This window comes from Arachis ipaensis, chromosome B5 (genome assembly GCF_059453495.1).
Source record: "Arachis ipaensis isolate K30076 ecotype BB chromosome B5, ASM5945349v1, whole genome shotgun sequence".
Lineage (NCBI taxonomy): Eukaryota > Viridiplantae > Streptophyta > Magnoliopsida > Fabales > Fabaceae > Arachis > Arachis ipaensis.
In genome coordinates, this window is record NC_142440.1 from 131,729,429 (window position 1) to 131,743,298 (window position 13,870).

A 13,870-nucleotide genomic window follows, 5' to 3' on the forward strand; every position below is an offset into this window, starting at 1 on the left:
AAATACAGGAAACCGAAACCATACCTTGGCCGATTCCCCGCTCAACCCGGAACACCTCCAAAATACTTTTTCACAAGCTCTCACAACTTCAATACCTCCAAGAATAGATTTTTAACACACAAAAGCCCTTTTTTCAAGCTTTCCAAGACTTCAATTAAGCTCCAACACACATATATACACTTCCTAAATCATAATACCAAATTCAAGCATACCCACTCAATACCCAAACATCATAAACCAATAAATTCCACTAGGATTGAGAATCTTACCACACCCAAGGATCAAAGAGACAAGATTAAACCTCTCCTTCAAACTAGTTGGATCCTATAACATTAAAAGCTCACAAATCTCAACATTTTTTACCCAAAATTTCAAAATTAAGGCTGGAATTTCAGAGAGGAAATCGGGACCTACCTCAAAAAAAAAGTTATGGATTTTGTAGAGCTCAATACGGTGAATGCGTGACCATAAACGGTGCAGCAATCGAAGCTCCAGATCAAAAGTTATGGTGATTTGAAGATCAAGTAAGGGTGAGAACTTTGGAAGAGTGTTCTTCCCCCTTTCCTTGCAATTTCAGCTTTTTGGGGTTTAAGAGAGGAGAGAGAGAGAGTGCTGAATAAGGGTTTTAGGTTTAATTTGGTTGGGCCAAGGGCCCAATATGGGTCCGGTTGGTCCGGTTTGCCCGTTCGGTCAAATCTTGGGCCGGTTTCTTTAAAATTGGTGTCAAAATTCTCGTTTTAATTTTCTCTATCATATTAAGCCATAAAAATAATATTTCTAATTTTCTAGAATAAATTTTAATTTATAGGTTAATTAGTCTTTAATTAACCGGATTTTACACAAAATCACAAAAACAGAATTATTAACAAATTCAATTACAGAATCAACTCAAAACAAGCAAAAATAAATTGAACCTAGCAACTCAGAATAACAAAAATAAGGGAGAAGAGTGTACATTTTATAAATAGAGGAGAGAAAAATATCATTTTAGTATCTCTTAGATGAGGAGAGTAAAATTTTCTCTATTTTTATTAACTATTTACTTATTAAATAATTTGGAAATGATAATATTGCTTGTAATTTTTAATTTTTTATTATGTAGTGGATTGTTCTTTTCAAAACTTTAAATTACATGGTGGATTATTTTATTGGAAGTTTTAAATTTTGTCTGCTTTAAAATTTACTTGACGCGCTAATATGCAACATTGTGACCTGAATTGGAGGGTCATAGATTCAAATCGTAGATTGGTTGTCTAAATCTGTGTTTTTAAATGTTAAGTAAATTATTTATCCTTGGTTCATTGTAAATGTTTAGTTTGACAGTTTTATTGATTTGGAATCATATAATACTATTGTAATGAAATTCAGAGGAGATGACGGAAATACTGTGTTGGTGATTCTTGAGGATTTAATTTTGAGTAGTCTTACAACTTGCAAGTATCATAAATAGTTTGGTATGATTGATTCTTTACGTAATGTAGTAGTATTAATATAGTCTAATATCTAATGCTTATTAGTATTACTCTTTTGACTTCTGGTTTAGTTTTGTTCAATTTTTGTAATTGCGGGTTTGGTGCATTTTAAATCTAATTTTTCTACTTAATTAAATTCTCTTATTTTTTTTAAATTTTAATAGTAAGCTTTAATATTTGAACTTGTTTGTGATCTTTTAACTAAAAATTATAGATAAATTGTTATAAAATTATAAAATTTTAAATTTTGTTAGTTTAGAAATGATTTAACTTAAATATTTAAAATTATATATTGATTTTCACACAAACTTTTTTTTAAAAAAAATAAGTTTGTCGTCGGTTAAATTCGCCAGTAACTATTAATTTAATTATTAACAATAAATAATATATTACCATCATATTTATCAGGAGAAAAATACGATGATAACAAGCTCTAGAATTTTGCCAAGTAAAAGTTTATATCCACCACTAAATTCATCGATAATTAGGGGCGGACGAAAAATCCACTAATAAACAGTTACTGACGAAGTTTATACCAATAGATTCTTTTAGTAAATTCATCAACAAATCCTACGATATCTAGTGACTTTTATTTATGACGAATTGTAGCTAAAAAGTATGTGAGTGATGGGTATGTATCGGCTGATTTTTTAAAAAGTAGACAACACCTAAAAAAAAACTAAAGTAATCATAAATTTTGTATCAAAAGTAGGGATCGGATGTCAACGAAGGGGGTGAGGGCGGGGGTGTAGATACCTCCGAACTCTCTATCCCTAAATTCTAACCCTTTTTTGTCTCCATCTTCAATCTCTACTGTGAAAGAATGTTTACCTTTATCTCTATTTCATGCATTTTTCAAAGTTCTTGCAAGGTCCTGTGCTCCATTTAACGAAATTTAAAACCCAAATAAAAAATAAAAAAATCATAAAAACATTAGAACAATTTACAAATATATCTTATTCAAAATTATAAATTAAGTAAAATTTTATATTATGTTCTAAAAAATAAAATAGCATACCATAAAATTACTAAAATATATATGAGAGGTGAAATTACTAAAATATATACAATAGCTCTAAAATTTTAATGACAATTATGTATATTCACCTAATTCAAAAATCACACGGAACAGGTCGGGATCTTCGCTTAGGTCCTTGCAGTTGTCTCTTCCACCTCTGCCCTGTGAAAAAAAAATTCTGTATTTAGGTCTCCATTTTGGACAATCCTTACGGTGATTTTCGTGGCCTGAGAAGTTTTGCCACATCTAACCAAAAAAAAATAATATATTTTTTTTTCAAATTTTGCAACTAGTAGTTATTACATAAATTTACAATGCAAATGAATAATAATTAAAATATACCAAAATATATAATAATAACAATCAATAAAAACATAAAATTTAAGTAAGACTGAAATTAATCATCATGATAAAAGTAAAATAAAAAATAAAAATGCTATATACACACAAATAATTAGTTACCATATATTTGTGCATAAATACATGTGTAACACCCTAACACACAGAACTTTACACCTAGGATGTAAAATAGAGGTGGCGAGGCGCTACGACCTCTAAAATAAAATATATATACGTATAATAATTAAAAGATTGCAGTATACTAGGAGCCTTGAAGAAAGGAGAAAAACAAAATCACAAAATTAAAAACGCAACACTCAGAAACAACGTAACTTATGTAAGAAGAAACTACGGTTCTTAAACATATATATATATATATATATATATATATATATATATATATATATATATATATATGGAAAGTAAGAGTAGAGGATCAAGATACAAAATATCAAGCTCCGAACTCATCCTGCGAAGCTAAGTCTGGCCAGAGAATAGTTACATACATATATATATAATCCATAACCCAAAATACATAAAAGCAACCCTAGTTTTTCATAAACCTCTACGAGGTGCAAAAGTAAAACATATATATATATGGAGAATCTATACATATATATAACAAAATAGAACAAAAAAGTATAATCCCAAAAAGCCCACTTCACTGCGGAGAACTCCAGACGCGAGTTGCCTTGACCTGCATATGAAAACACAAACATCATATGGGATGAGAACCAAGGGCTCTCAGCATGGTAAAGGTGCTACGCACATAAGATATAAGGTCTTGGGAATGTTAGAGGCAATCCTAGAATGCCGACACTCATATTATAAAACTTAAAGAGCGAAAACAGAAACTATAAAGTAAGGTGATTTTCTAAGGATTTCTGACTTAACCAAAACTTAAACCAAACTAAAACTTAACTAGAACCCTAACTCTCTCTGCCTTTCCTCCATTCTTCTATCTCCGGTGAAATTACAGAGACAAACAAGCAGACAATGGCAAACACATGTAGAATACAAGTAATACAGATAGCAAATATAACAAATAGCATGTTATAATCACTTAGGCAATCCCAATTAATACACAAGCAAGCAATTCAAACAATATGCATATGATGCATGCCTGTCCTATGATTGATGAGTCTCATCTGTCGGTTATCAAGCAAATCTAACAAGTTCGACTGCTAAACCCTGGACTGTCCCCCATCGCGCATTCCCATGAATCTATGCATAGCTTTTTCTATTCTCATTCATAATTCATTTATATACATAAAATTGCTCAATGGGGGTTAACCTTCTCAGAAATTTATAAGTGTTCGGTTAGCAACATTTCATAGCACACCAACACAGCACCAAATTTCCCACATCATACCACATTCAATCATACTTCAATATTACACAATTTCAAACCTAAATTCCTCATTTTAAATCAACAAGACTATCATCCACCTACTCAATATATATATAATCATATCATCATGTCATTCATCACCAACTCATCACTTAACATCCTTTTATCATTATAAAGAACAATCATCCAACAAATACTCAATTCATATCATAATAATCATCTAGGATGCTAAGCATTAAACATTTTCATGCATTCCAACCTATCTATGTTCATCTAACTTAAGTTTTCACAAGACATTATATATTAAATACGAGAAACTTAAACCATACCTTGGTCGATTTCCATGTATAATCCAAAATACCACCAAAGAGGCACCAAACACAGCTCCAAGGATCCAAAATCCCCAAAGTAATGGCACCTAAACTCCACCAAGCCACCAATGTATACAATCAAGCTCCAATTTACATACATACCAACCTAATTCACATATATGACATATACATACCCGAAATTCAATACCTATCATACTCAATTAAGAAATTAGCTAAGGTTCTAAAATTCTCACCTTACCCAAGGGTCATATAAGCAAGAGTGATTGTTTTCCTCAAGCTAATCAAATCCTATAACACCAAAGAACCAAAATCTCAATACCACTTTATATAATTTTCGAAATATTGGAAAAAAGAGAGGCTGAGAATAAAAATGGAAGTTCCATACCAACCTACATACCGGACTTTATAGAACTCGATGTCACGGATGCGTGGCCGCAAATGGTGCGGCGATTGGAGCTCGGAGCGGAAAGTTATGGTGGTTTGATTATGACGTTAGGGTTTTGTTTTTCTTCCCCCTTGCCTTGAGCATTGCTTCATCGTTTGTGCTGAATGGAGAAGAAGAATGAATATTTTTGAGTTCTTTTGGGCTGATAGGTTGGGTGTTGGGACCATTTCGGGTCCGGTTCGACCAGTTTTGTTTAATCTTGAGCCAAATTCTTTAAAATTAGTATCAAAATTTTTATTTTAATTAGTTCTATCCTATTTTACTATAAAATTTATATTTTTAATTTCCTTTATTAAAAGTTAATTTATTGATTAGTTATTCGTTAATTTTATGGAGTTTACAACTTGTGTTATTAAATTTATTTTAATATATATATATATATATATATATATATATATATATATATATATATATATATATATATATATATATATATTTCATACAAGTGGCTAATTTAGTAACTGACGGTTGAATAAAAAATGTAACAATTGGCTTGCTTAATTCAAATAATTTAAATTGTCAAAAATTCAATAACTAATAATTTAATTAATATTTTATAATTTTAATTGAACGTAAAAACAATTAATAAAAAGAAAAATCATTATCACAAAACTATGAAATATATAACAACAAAAATATGTAATAAATTAATTTCATATCAAAAGAGAAAAAATTGAAATTGATGAACAACAAAAATAATAATTCTAATTTTTTTAAATAACTACATTAAAATATTACATATAATATAATTAAAAATAATTGGTATTTCTATTATTATTATAATATCTTTTATATTGAATTAAATAATGGTTAGAATTTATTTCTATAATTAATTATTCAGAATTTGTTAAGTTAGTTAATAAAAAAAAATCACTAAGAACATACTATGTCAGTATAAAATTAATAGTAAAAATAATCCTATTTTAAGTATATATATAATTAAGCCAATGAGTTATAGCTCAAATGGCACTTCACATATACACCTAAACGATTATAGAAATACACCCCAACGATTACAAAAATACACCCAAAGGATTACAGAAATACACTCAAACGGTTACAGGAATTCACCCAAACGATTATAGAAATACACCCAAAGGATTACGAAAATACACACAAAGGATTACAAAAATACACCCAAAGGATTTAAGAAATACACCCAAAATTCGTTGAAGTACACCTTATGCATAATTCAGAACTCTTTCTCTTTCTCCTCCTCATCTTCTGCTGCTTCTTCTTCTTCAAAAACGATTTCAGAGCTTGATGTCAAAAAATAATGGAAATCGAGAATAACGAAGAGAGAAAACAGAGAGAAAAGCACGTAAATGAAGAAGAAGAACAGGAAGAGGAAGAAGAACGTGCATCAAGGAGAAGAAGAAGGAGAAAGAGAAGGCAAGAAACGAAAGAAAAGAAGAAGAAGAAGAGGAAGATGAAGAAAAACGTGCAGCAAGAAGAAGAAGGAGAAAGAGAAGGCAAGAAACGAAAGAAAAGAAGAAGAAGAAGAAGAAGAGAAAAAGGAAGAAGAACGTGCACAAGAAGAAGAAAAATGTGCATTTGTAAAGACTTCTATAAAAAAACGCTTGTATGTGGAGAATTTCTCTATATAAAATTAAGGGTAATTTACCATAATAAATAAACTAACCTCCAAATTTACATAATTAATTGCATTTATATAGATCAACTATTAAAAAATAAGACTAATAAGTTAATCTATTATTCATCATAACTCTTTTAATTCAGGTAGTACGTACTCAGTACTAAATAAAAAAATTTAACAAATATACTTGTTCAATTCTAAATTTTAGAACTATAAATTTTAGAACTAAATTGACTATAAATTCAACAAATGTATTTTATATTTGATATTATATAAAAATACATTGTTAACTTAATAAAAAATTAAATAACTAAAAACGTACATTTAATAAAAATATAATTTTATATTTTAAAATATTAAAAAATACATTTTAAAAATAGACCATCTAAATATATTTTTATTATTTTCAACAATTAGAAATAAGGTATCTTTTAAAAAAAATTTAAATATAAAAAAATTGAAAATAAAAATTATTTTTAAAAAATAAAAATAAAAAACAAAATCTAAACCTATTATTAACAATCACCTTCTCTCTTTTTGTGAAACATCCAAACTTATTATTTTTTAAGTAGGAAAATTCAATATGATCAGACATGGGTTCAGGTTGCAAAAATGTTCAACTGGGAGAAAAAACACATATACACAGAAATCGCAGTTGAAAAAATGTTCGACTAGGAGCAAAAAAAACACATATACACATAAACCGCGAGACCGCGGTTTCTAGCCATTTTGTATATCAACATAAACCGCTGTAAGGATGTAGCAGTTTATGCACGTTTTCAATTCACACACAAACCGCGACACCCTACAGCAGACTATGTGCAGTTTGGCTTGAACGTAATCCACGACACCCCTGTAGTGGATTATTACGTGTATCCGTAAACTGCGGGACTCCTGTCGTGGTTTTTGCATTTTGTGTAATCTGATAAAATTGGATGCCAGTTTATTTATTATAGTAAATTGTCCTAAAATTAATGATTATTAATTCGACATAAAATAACATTAGTATTTATCTAAATATAAAAATTATAAATAGAATTTAATTATTTGTAATTATTTCATTCAATTTTAATAACAACAAAATATTCTACATTAATTCAATCGATTCACATTATCTATATATGACTTTTTAAAAATTCATGGGCTTGTAAAAAAATTAATATATAAATCACTTTAAGATTGATATTTTAAAGGGTTAGAATTGAGTGTATATATAAACTTCATAACAGGTGAACTCGTACGAGTCTACGAGTTAACTCGCGAGTCAAGTCTAAGTCAACTCCACGAGTTTACTTAGACTCGCGAGTTTGACAACCTTAAATATAACAAGATATTGTCATAAAATCTCTAGTTGACTATAAGATATGATAGCACCAGTGAAAATCATGAAAACAAGTAAATATTTTAAAGGAACTAATAACATTGGCAAAGGAATTACCACACATATATATCACCTAATAACTGCTTCTAGTTCTATAAAATTTTGGTTCTTAATCTTCACTGCTTACATTCCTATGCTTGCAATAACATGCTACACATGTTGTATTATCTAAAGTTCTCAACATTACGGTTGCAACATGCTAAGATCTAATCACTATAACTACTACTAGTAGGAATTACCATTCTTGTACCCAAGCCATATGATTCAAGCTCTATTGCACTCTTGTGGTCTATCTTTGCAATCATTGGTGTCACATTTTTCAGATCCTGCAGATAGAAATTGTTGTTTATATTTCCATTGACAACTAAGTCCGTAATTTAGTAACTTGCATATACGCATTTATTCTTCCATTCAATTCCTCCACAATGAAAGTTTTGCAAGCTATTAATAAATATTGATCTAAATAAAGTTTTGCAAGCTATTAATACTCATATTTTGTTTGCATAAGTGATGCCAAAAATTGGTTACAAGTCTACGATTTGATCTTACAAAGCATAGATTGAGTTGTCAAAATGGCGTATATGATAGTTACAGTACCTGACTTTTATATTAGGCAAACTAAACATGGCAGTGGCTGCATTGTGCAGTTGCTATTCGTATCAAATTGGGAATGTAAGATAGCTATAAGAAACATTTGACAATTCAAATGAGTTCATTCATGAGCTGAGGTTTCTAGTGAATGCAACAGGGGACAACTTAGTATTAGCAGTGCAGCAACATCAGCAAATAGTGATAGCATCAAACTTATCATTTTACAGTTCAGTGTCAATTGTGACTTTTAGCAGTATATTTTCTAGTGCAATGAAACAAATTTTCAGCTGCTAATGTGATATGTGACTCTTGGACTTGATAATTTTGTTGACAAAACAGCAATAGAACACTAAAAGCAGCTCCCTCATTAAGTTTTTGTTATGATACCCCTTCCCTCCCAACCATCCCTCTACGACATCATTTTAAGATCTTAAGTACATCTAACTTTTCCAGTGGCAAAAAATTCTCTCATTAGTCAATATTTCATCATCTTTTGTTCGTATTAACTATCTCACAGCAACAAAATTCAGAATACACAGTTACCATCTTATTAGACATGTATGTAACAATCTAAGAAAGCAATCTTATTCTAGTTGCTATCCTATTAGACATGTATCTAAAGATCCAAGAAATCATATGCTGCATGACAAATTTACTCCGAAAAAAAGAACTAAAAACAATACTCTGACACGTAAATTTTTTGGTTCCAACACTATTGGAAATGGAGATACACAGGATCAAAACCACCTTCACATAGTCACATAATTTCCACGGAAAAAATTAATGAAGGTATATGCATCATAAATAGAGCATCTACATCATAGATAGGGCATACATAGGGTACTTTTGGCAGGGTAATAGGATGTCATAATTTATTTCCATCCTTATATTATTCATTCCTATTAGTACAATCCCATCCCATGACTACTATAAAAAAGATTTCAGCTTGCCATCAAGAAAAGATAAAGTAACCAATAACTAAATAAAGAAAGTGAAAAATTCATTACTTGTACAATGAGATGGTGGCAAAAATCATTCTTCACTCCAGAAAATCATGTTCTAGATTCTTACTAATGAAAAAATCAACGCAACTTCATTTGTCTGTAAACTTCATCCAACAATTAGCAAAAATGAATAAACTTATGCAACAAATAGTCATGATAAGGATGTTAGAATTTTATGCACTTGTATATATAAAGTTTGCAGTCAAAATAAAAGTGATCTGTCTACAAATTTGGATCCAACAAGAAGTAGCCAAAGTAAGGAAACACCCAAAATAATCACAATGACCTGAACTTTGCTGACAGAACAAAAAGCTGCAGAAGCAAAACTTTGAATAGGAACCGAATTTTAACAAGGCTGAACCAAGCTCTCAACATAATCAAATGCATTGACGTAATCATTGTTGGAAAAGATCTTAAAGCGTTTAACACTATGATCTCTTCGGTCATAAAAAACTAACTCAAAACGATGCCTCATCAACATGAAGATATTTCCATTCTCAAATATAAACTCTGGTGATACCCTTTCAACACCAAGATGGTGAAAACTAATCTTTAGCAATTGAGTCCAAGAATTTTCATCTCCAAACTCCTTCATTTGCCATGCAATAAAATGAGTTTTCTTGTAATCATGAAGAAGATACAGGCTATTTCCCCAAACTCCCAGAGTTGGCTCTTCACCAGGGATCTCATCAATACCCTTTGGAAGAAGAATCTGTTTATGTGTATCCGATTTCAGGTCAAAAGAAACAATCATTAACATATCAAGTGTAACAGCATCCCAATCATAATGACCTCCATGCGGGTTACGGAGACCTAGCCAATTAAGAGTGCCACCGATGAAGTGGCCATTATCTTCAACACAAAACGGAAAAGCAGGGAAACTGTTAATCGTCTTCCAAGAACTGCCACCGAACCTATAAACTTGCGCAGTTACTGTTCCAGAAGAATCCCGAATGAGAGTCACTACCTTGTAACTGTCACTTGACTCATCATACCCAAACCCAAAAGCATTATGCACATTGACACGTAAGCACGGTGAGTTTTCTGAAATAAACCCTGTGAGAGGGTTCAATAAACGGAACCAGATATCGCTAATATCGTTGTTGGGGTGGTCAAGAATATGGGCCACACAAACCAAGCCGTTGCATGAACCAGAAACCCAGTCTTGTCCGTGTAGAGAGTGGCGATTCTCTTGAGCATCAAGAGTGGATGGAGGATTTTGGATGAAAGATTCAACGCTACTAAACACTAAGCCCTGTTTTACTTTTTCGTCGAGGGTTTCGTTGAGGGTGAGCGCTGGTGTTCGCGTAAAGAGGAGGATGGCATTTTTGGGTGATCGGTGAAGGTGAAGTTTGACGAAGTGAGGGTGGGAGATGATGGAGTTCCATGACTTGCACACAAGCTTCAGGCGCGTGAGAGGCTTTGCAGGAACCCAAGAGAGGATCTCCATCACCAGTTCACAAGAGAGGAGCGCCGCTGTTGGGTGTTGAGGCGCCATGTCCATGCCCTCAAAAAAGGTTCTGAAAATCGGACCGGTCATCAAACCACTTTAGTCACTAGTTTATTAGTTCATTGGTCCAACCGGTCCAACCAATAATTCAACCGAAAAAACCGTTTTAGAATAAAATAATAAATAAATTATAAAGGACCAAAGATGAGAGTACTCCAAGAACTCCTATTAGATGCAACAACATTCAACATTATCACATTCTCACACACAAATACAAAGCCTTAACTCAACGAACAACCACAACAAGTGACTTGGAAAGAAAATGTAAACACCGAACAATCACAAGCATACACAACATGTGAATATTATTATAGCAAACATCATAACAAAATAGCTCTTTTAATGCGTCTCTGAAAATATCCCAAATAAAAAAAACTACATAATCTGATCTACTTGATTCAAAAAGCTACATATATTAGAAAAATTAAGAATCAACTAAAAGAAAAAGAAAAAGAAAAGGAAGGCCTGGTTGATTCGATTCAATTGCCTGAGATGAAGAATCAAACAGGGCTGAGAAGCTGAGAGTTTAAATGTTAAACCTCACTATTCAAATAACATGACTCGATTATTGTTATTATTACACCCTTCTAATGTCACAAACTCAATATATATTATAGTCCGTTGACACTTGTGTATTCACAACTTGGCCTCATCATTCTGATTCATACCTTAAGTAGAAGAAAAAGTCCCAATCAGCTTTCGTTCAATTTTATCCAGAGAGTTGGGGTTTTGGTTCGGAGTTCATGCCGACGATGATGACGAGAGGGATGAATTCGTGAATCAGTAACATAGGCAGTGCAAATTTTAACAAAGCTCAACACAATGATTAACAACAAAAAGCACTGAAGGAACAGTGAATCAGTAATGTGCAAATTTTAACAAAGCTCATCACAATGATTAACAACAACAAAAAGCACTGAAGGAACAGTGAATCAGTAACATAGGCAGTGCAAATTTAAAATTTAAAAGTTAACAATTTAAAATTTATCATCAAATACAATCACTGAGCAAAGCCAATCAATCAAGCATTGACTGAGCATTCTGTTCTGATTCTGTGACTGGGAAGCAACAAATTCAGCAACAAATTCAAGTTACAGTAACAAATTTAACAAATCCTAGTAAAGTCCCGATTTACAGCAACAAGGCAAATTTATTGATTACCAATTCAGCAACATGCAAAAAATACAGGGAGAAGGGAAATCTGGAAAAGAGAGAACAGGGAAGCGATGGTGCAGGGACTCACCAACGGTCGACGGCGAGTCGGCGACCACCCCACGGAAGGCGACGAAGCAAGAGACAAACCCACGAGTTGCTTCTGCCGCTGGCGACGAGACAGACGAACCACGAGATGCCAGTGACTGAGACGAGACTCGAGTGAGACTGGGAGCCAGAATCGAGCAGAGACAATCACGGACGACGAGCAGCAACCAACACCCACAGCTCGAGCACTCACTGGCGGAGGGAGGCGCGAGCAGCCGAGCACAGAGGAGAGAGGCGAGATACGAGCACACGACGCGGATCCGGCGGGAGGCCCGAGAGCACGAAGACGTAAGTTCTTGAGTGCGACGGACGGCGGCAGCAGTCTCTCACTCCGACAGACGGCGACAACAGTTGGTGGAGGCTAGGGCAATTTGCTGAAGGAAGGAGCTGGAGAAGGGGCGATAACGCGTGCAAAGTGCAAACAGCAATCTCCTTTTCCCTTTCAAGGAAGGAAAACGACGTTGTTTTCTGTAAACCGGCCGGTTCAACAATTCTCAAACGGCTTTTGTTTGGACGGTTTTACACATTGGACCAAAACATTTTTTTGTCAGTTTGATCGGCCAGTCTGATCCGATTTTCAGAACATTTGCTCAAAATACAACGAAGAATGTAAATGCAATTGCAAGGTAGTTTTGGCATTATAAGTTGGCTAGGTTTTAAGATGGCTATGGTGGCTAAAGAGATGACATGTGTCCTGTTATTGTTGTGGTTAGTGGAAATTATTAACCTCGTTTCTGAAAACGAAAAATTTGTGATCGCGCACACATTTTTTGGAATTTTATTAATATGTAGGGTTGTGAAAGTAATTTCATTTTCTAAGTTGTTTATGGCATTGCAGAACAACTTTCTTTTCTCAGCAACGAACTTCTTTATTTATTTTCTTAATTTTAAGTTTCGTAAATTGAGGAGAAGGGATGTTTTTTAGACATTTCATAGAAAAAGAAGTGTCATTTTCTCTTAAAAATACAAAGTACATACTTTTAATTTGTTGAAATAAATATCTTTTTGTATAATAATAATAATAATAATAATAATAATTAGTTTATTGATTTTTTTGTTAAAGTTGACTTTGACTTTGAGTTTTGAGTTACTTCTCATTAAAGAAAAAGCAGCTGGAAATGAAGAAAATGAAGTATCTTAGTTGAGAGAAGCTTTGCTGCTAGTTGCTTCTAATCATATCATTTGGTTTACTAAATTCTACTTCTAAAGTAAGAATTCAGTTGTCTCTCTCTCTCTCTTTCTTCTTTAATTAGTGAGGTCCAAAATTAGAGGGGGAAACTGTAATAACATCTGCTAATAGAATCAATAAACCACATTTTGGTCCTCATTTACTTAAGAATAATCATCATTAACTGATTAAAGTATAATTGTAAATCCATCAAATACTAAGAAACTTGTTTGGGAGAAATTGTGTGCTATTAATCTTTATTTACACACTACTCTTGTAAACTAATACTGTTATTTACTGGTAACTGTAGGGTCTTATTTAAACCAAAGAAAATAAAGCTGCTGCTATTGAGGGAGGGGCATTACTCTCTGCTTCTGTTCAGGCGTTGTTGGATAAGATCAT

General features: G+C 32.5%; 1 protein-coding gene across 4 annotated transcripts; it reads right to left on the reverse strand.

Annotated features, from left to right (window-relative positions):
* Positions 1 to 9,693: 9,693 nt before the first annotated feature.
* LOC107643963 (F-box/kelch-repeat protein At3g23880-like) lies at positions 9,694 to 13,036 on the reverse strand. Of its 4 annotated transcripts, none has more exons than XM_021124374.2 (2): positions 12,284 to 13,036; positions 9,694 to 11,050 (listed from the first exon to the last, which is right to left on the reverse strand). In XM_021124374.2, the coding sequence occupies exon 2, from the start codon at positions 11,032 to 11,034 to the stop codon at positions 9,877 to 9,879; it is 1,158 nt and encodes a 385-aa protein (XP_020980033.1). In that variant the 5' UTR covers positions 11,035 to 11,050; positions 12,284 to 13,036; the 3' UTR covers positions 9,694 to 9,876. The 4 variants fall into 4 exon arrangements, with proteins under 4 accessions (XP_020980033.1, XP_016203207.1, XP_020980034.1 ...); XM_016347721.3 differs by having other exon boundaries at positions 9,694 to 11,086; XM_021124375.2 differs by having other exon boundaries at positions 11,709 to 13,036.
* Positions 13,037 to 13,870: the final 834 nt, after the last annotated feature.

What these genes read in the sequence shown, in the direction of transcription:
- LOC107643963 (XM_016347721.3), bottom strand. Translation starts at nt 11,070, where the DNA reads ATGACCGGTCCGATTTTCAGAACCTTTTTTGAGGGCATGGACATGGCG.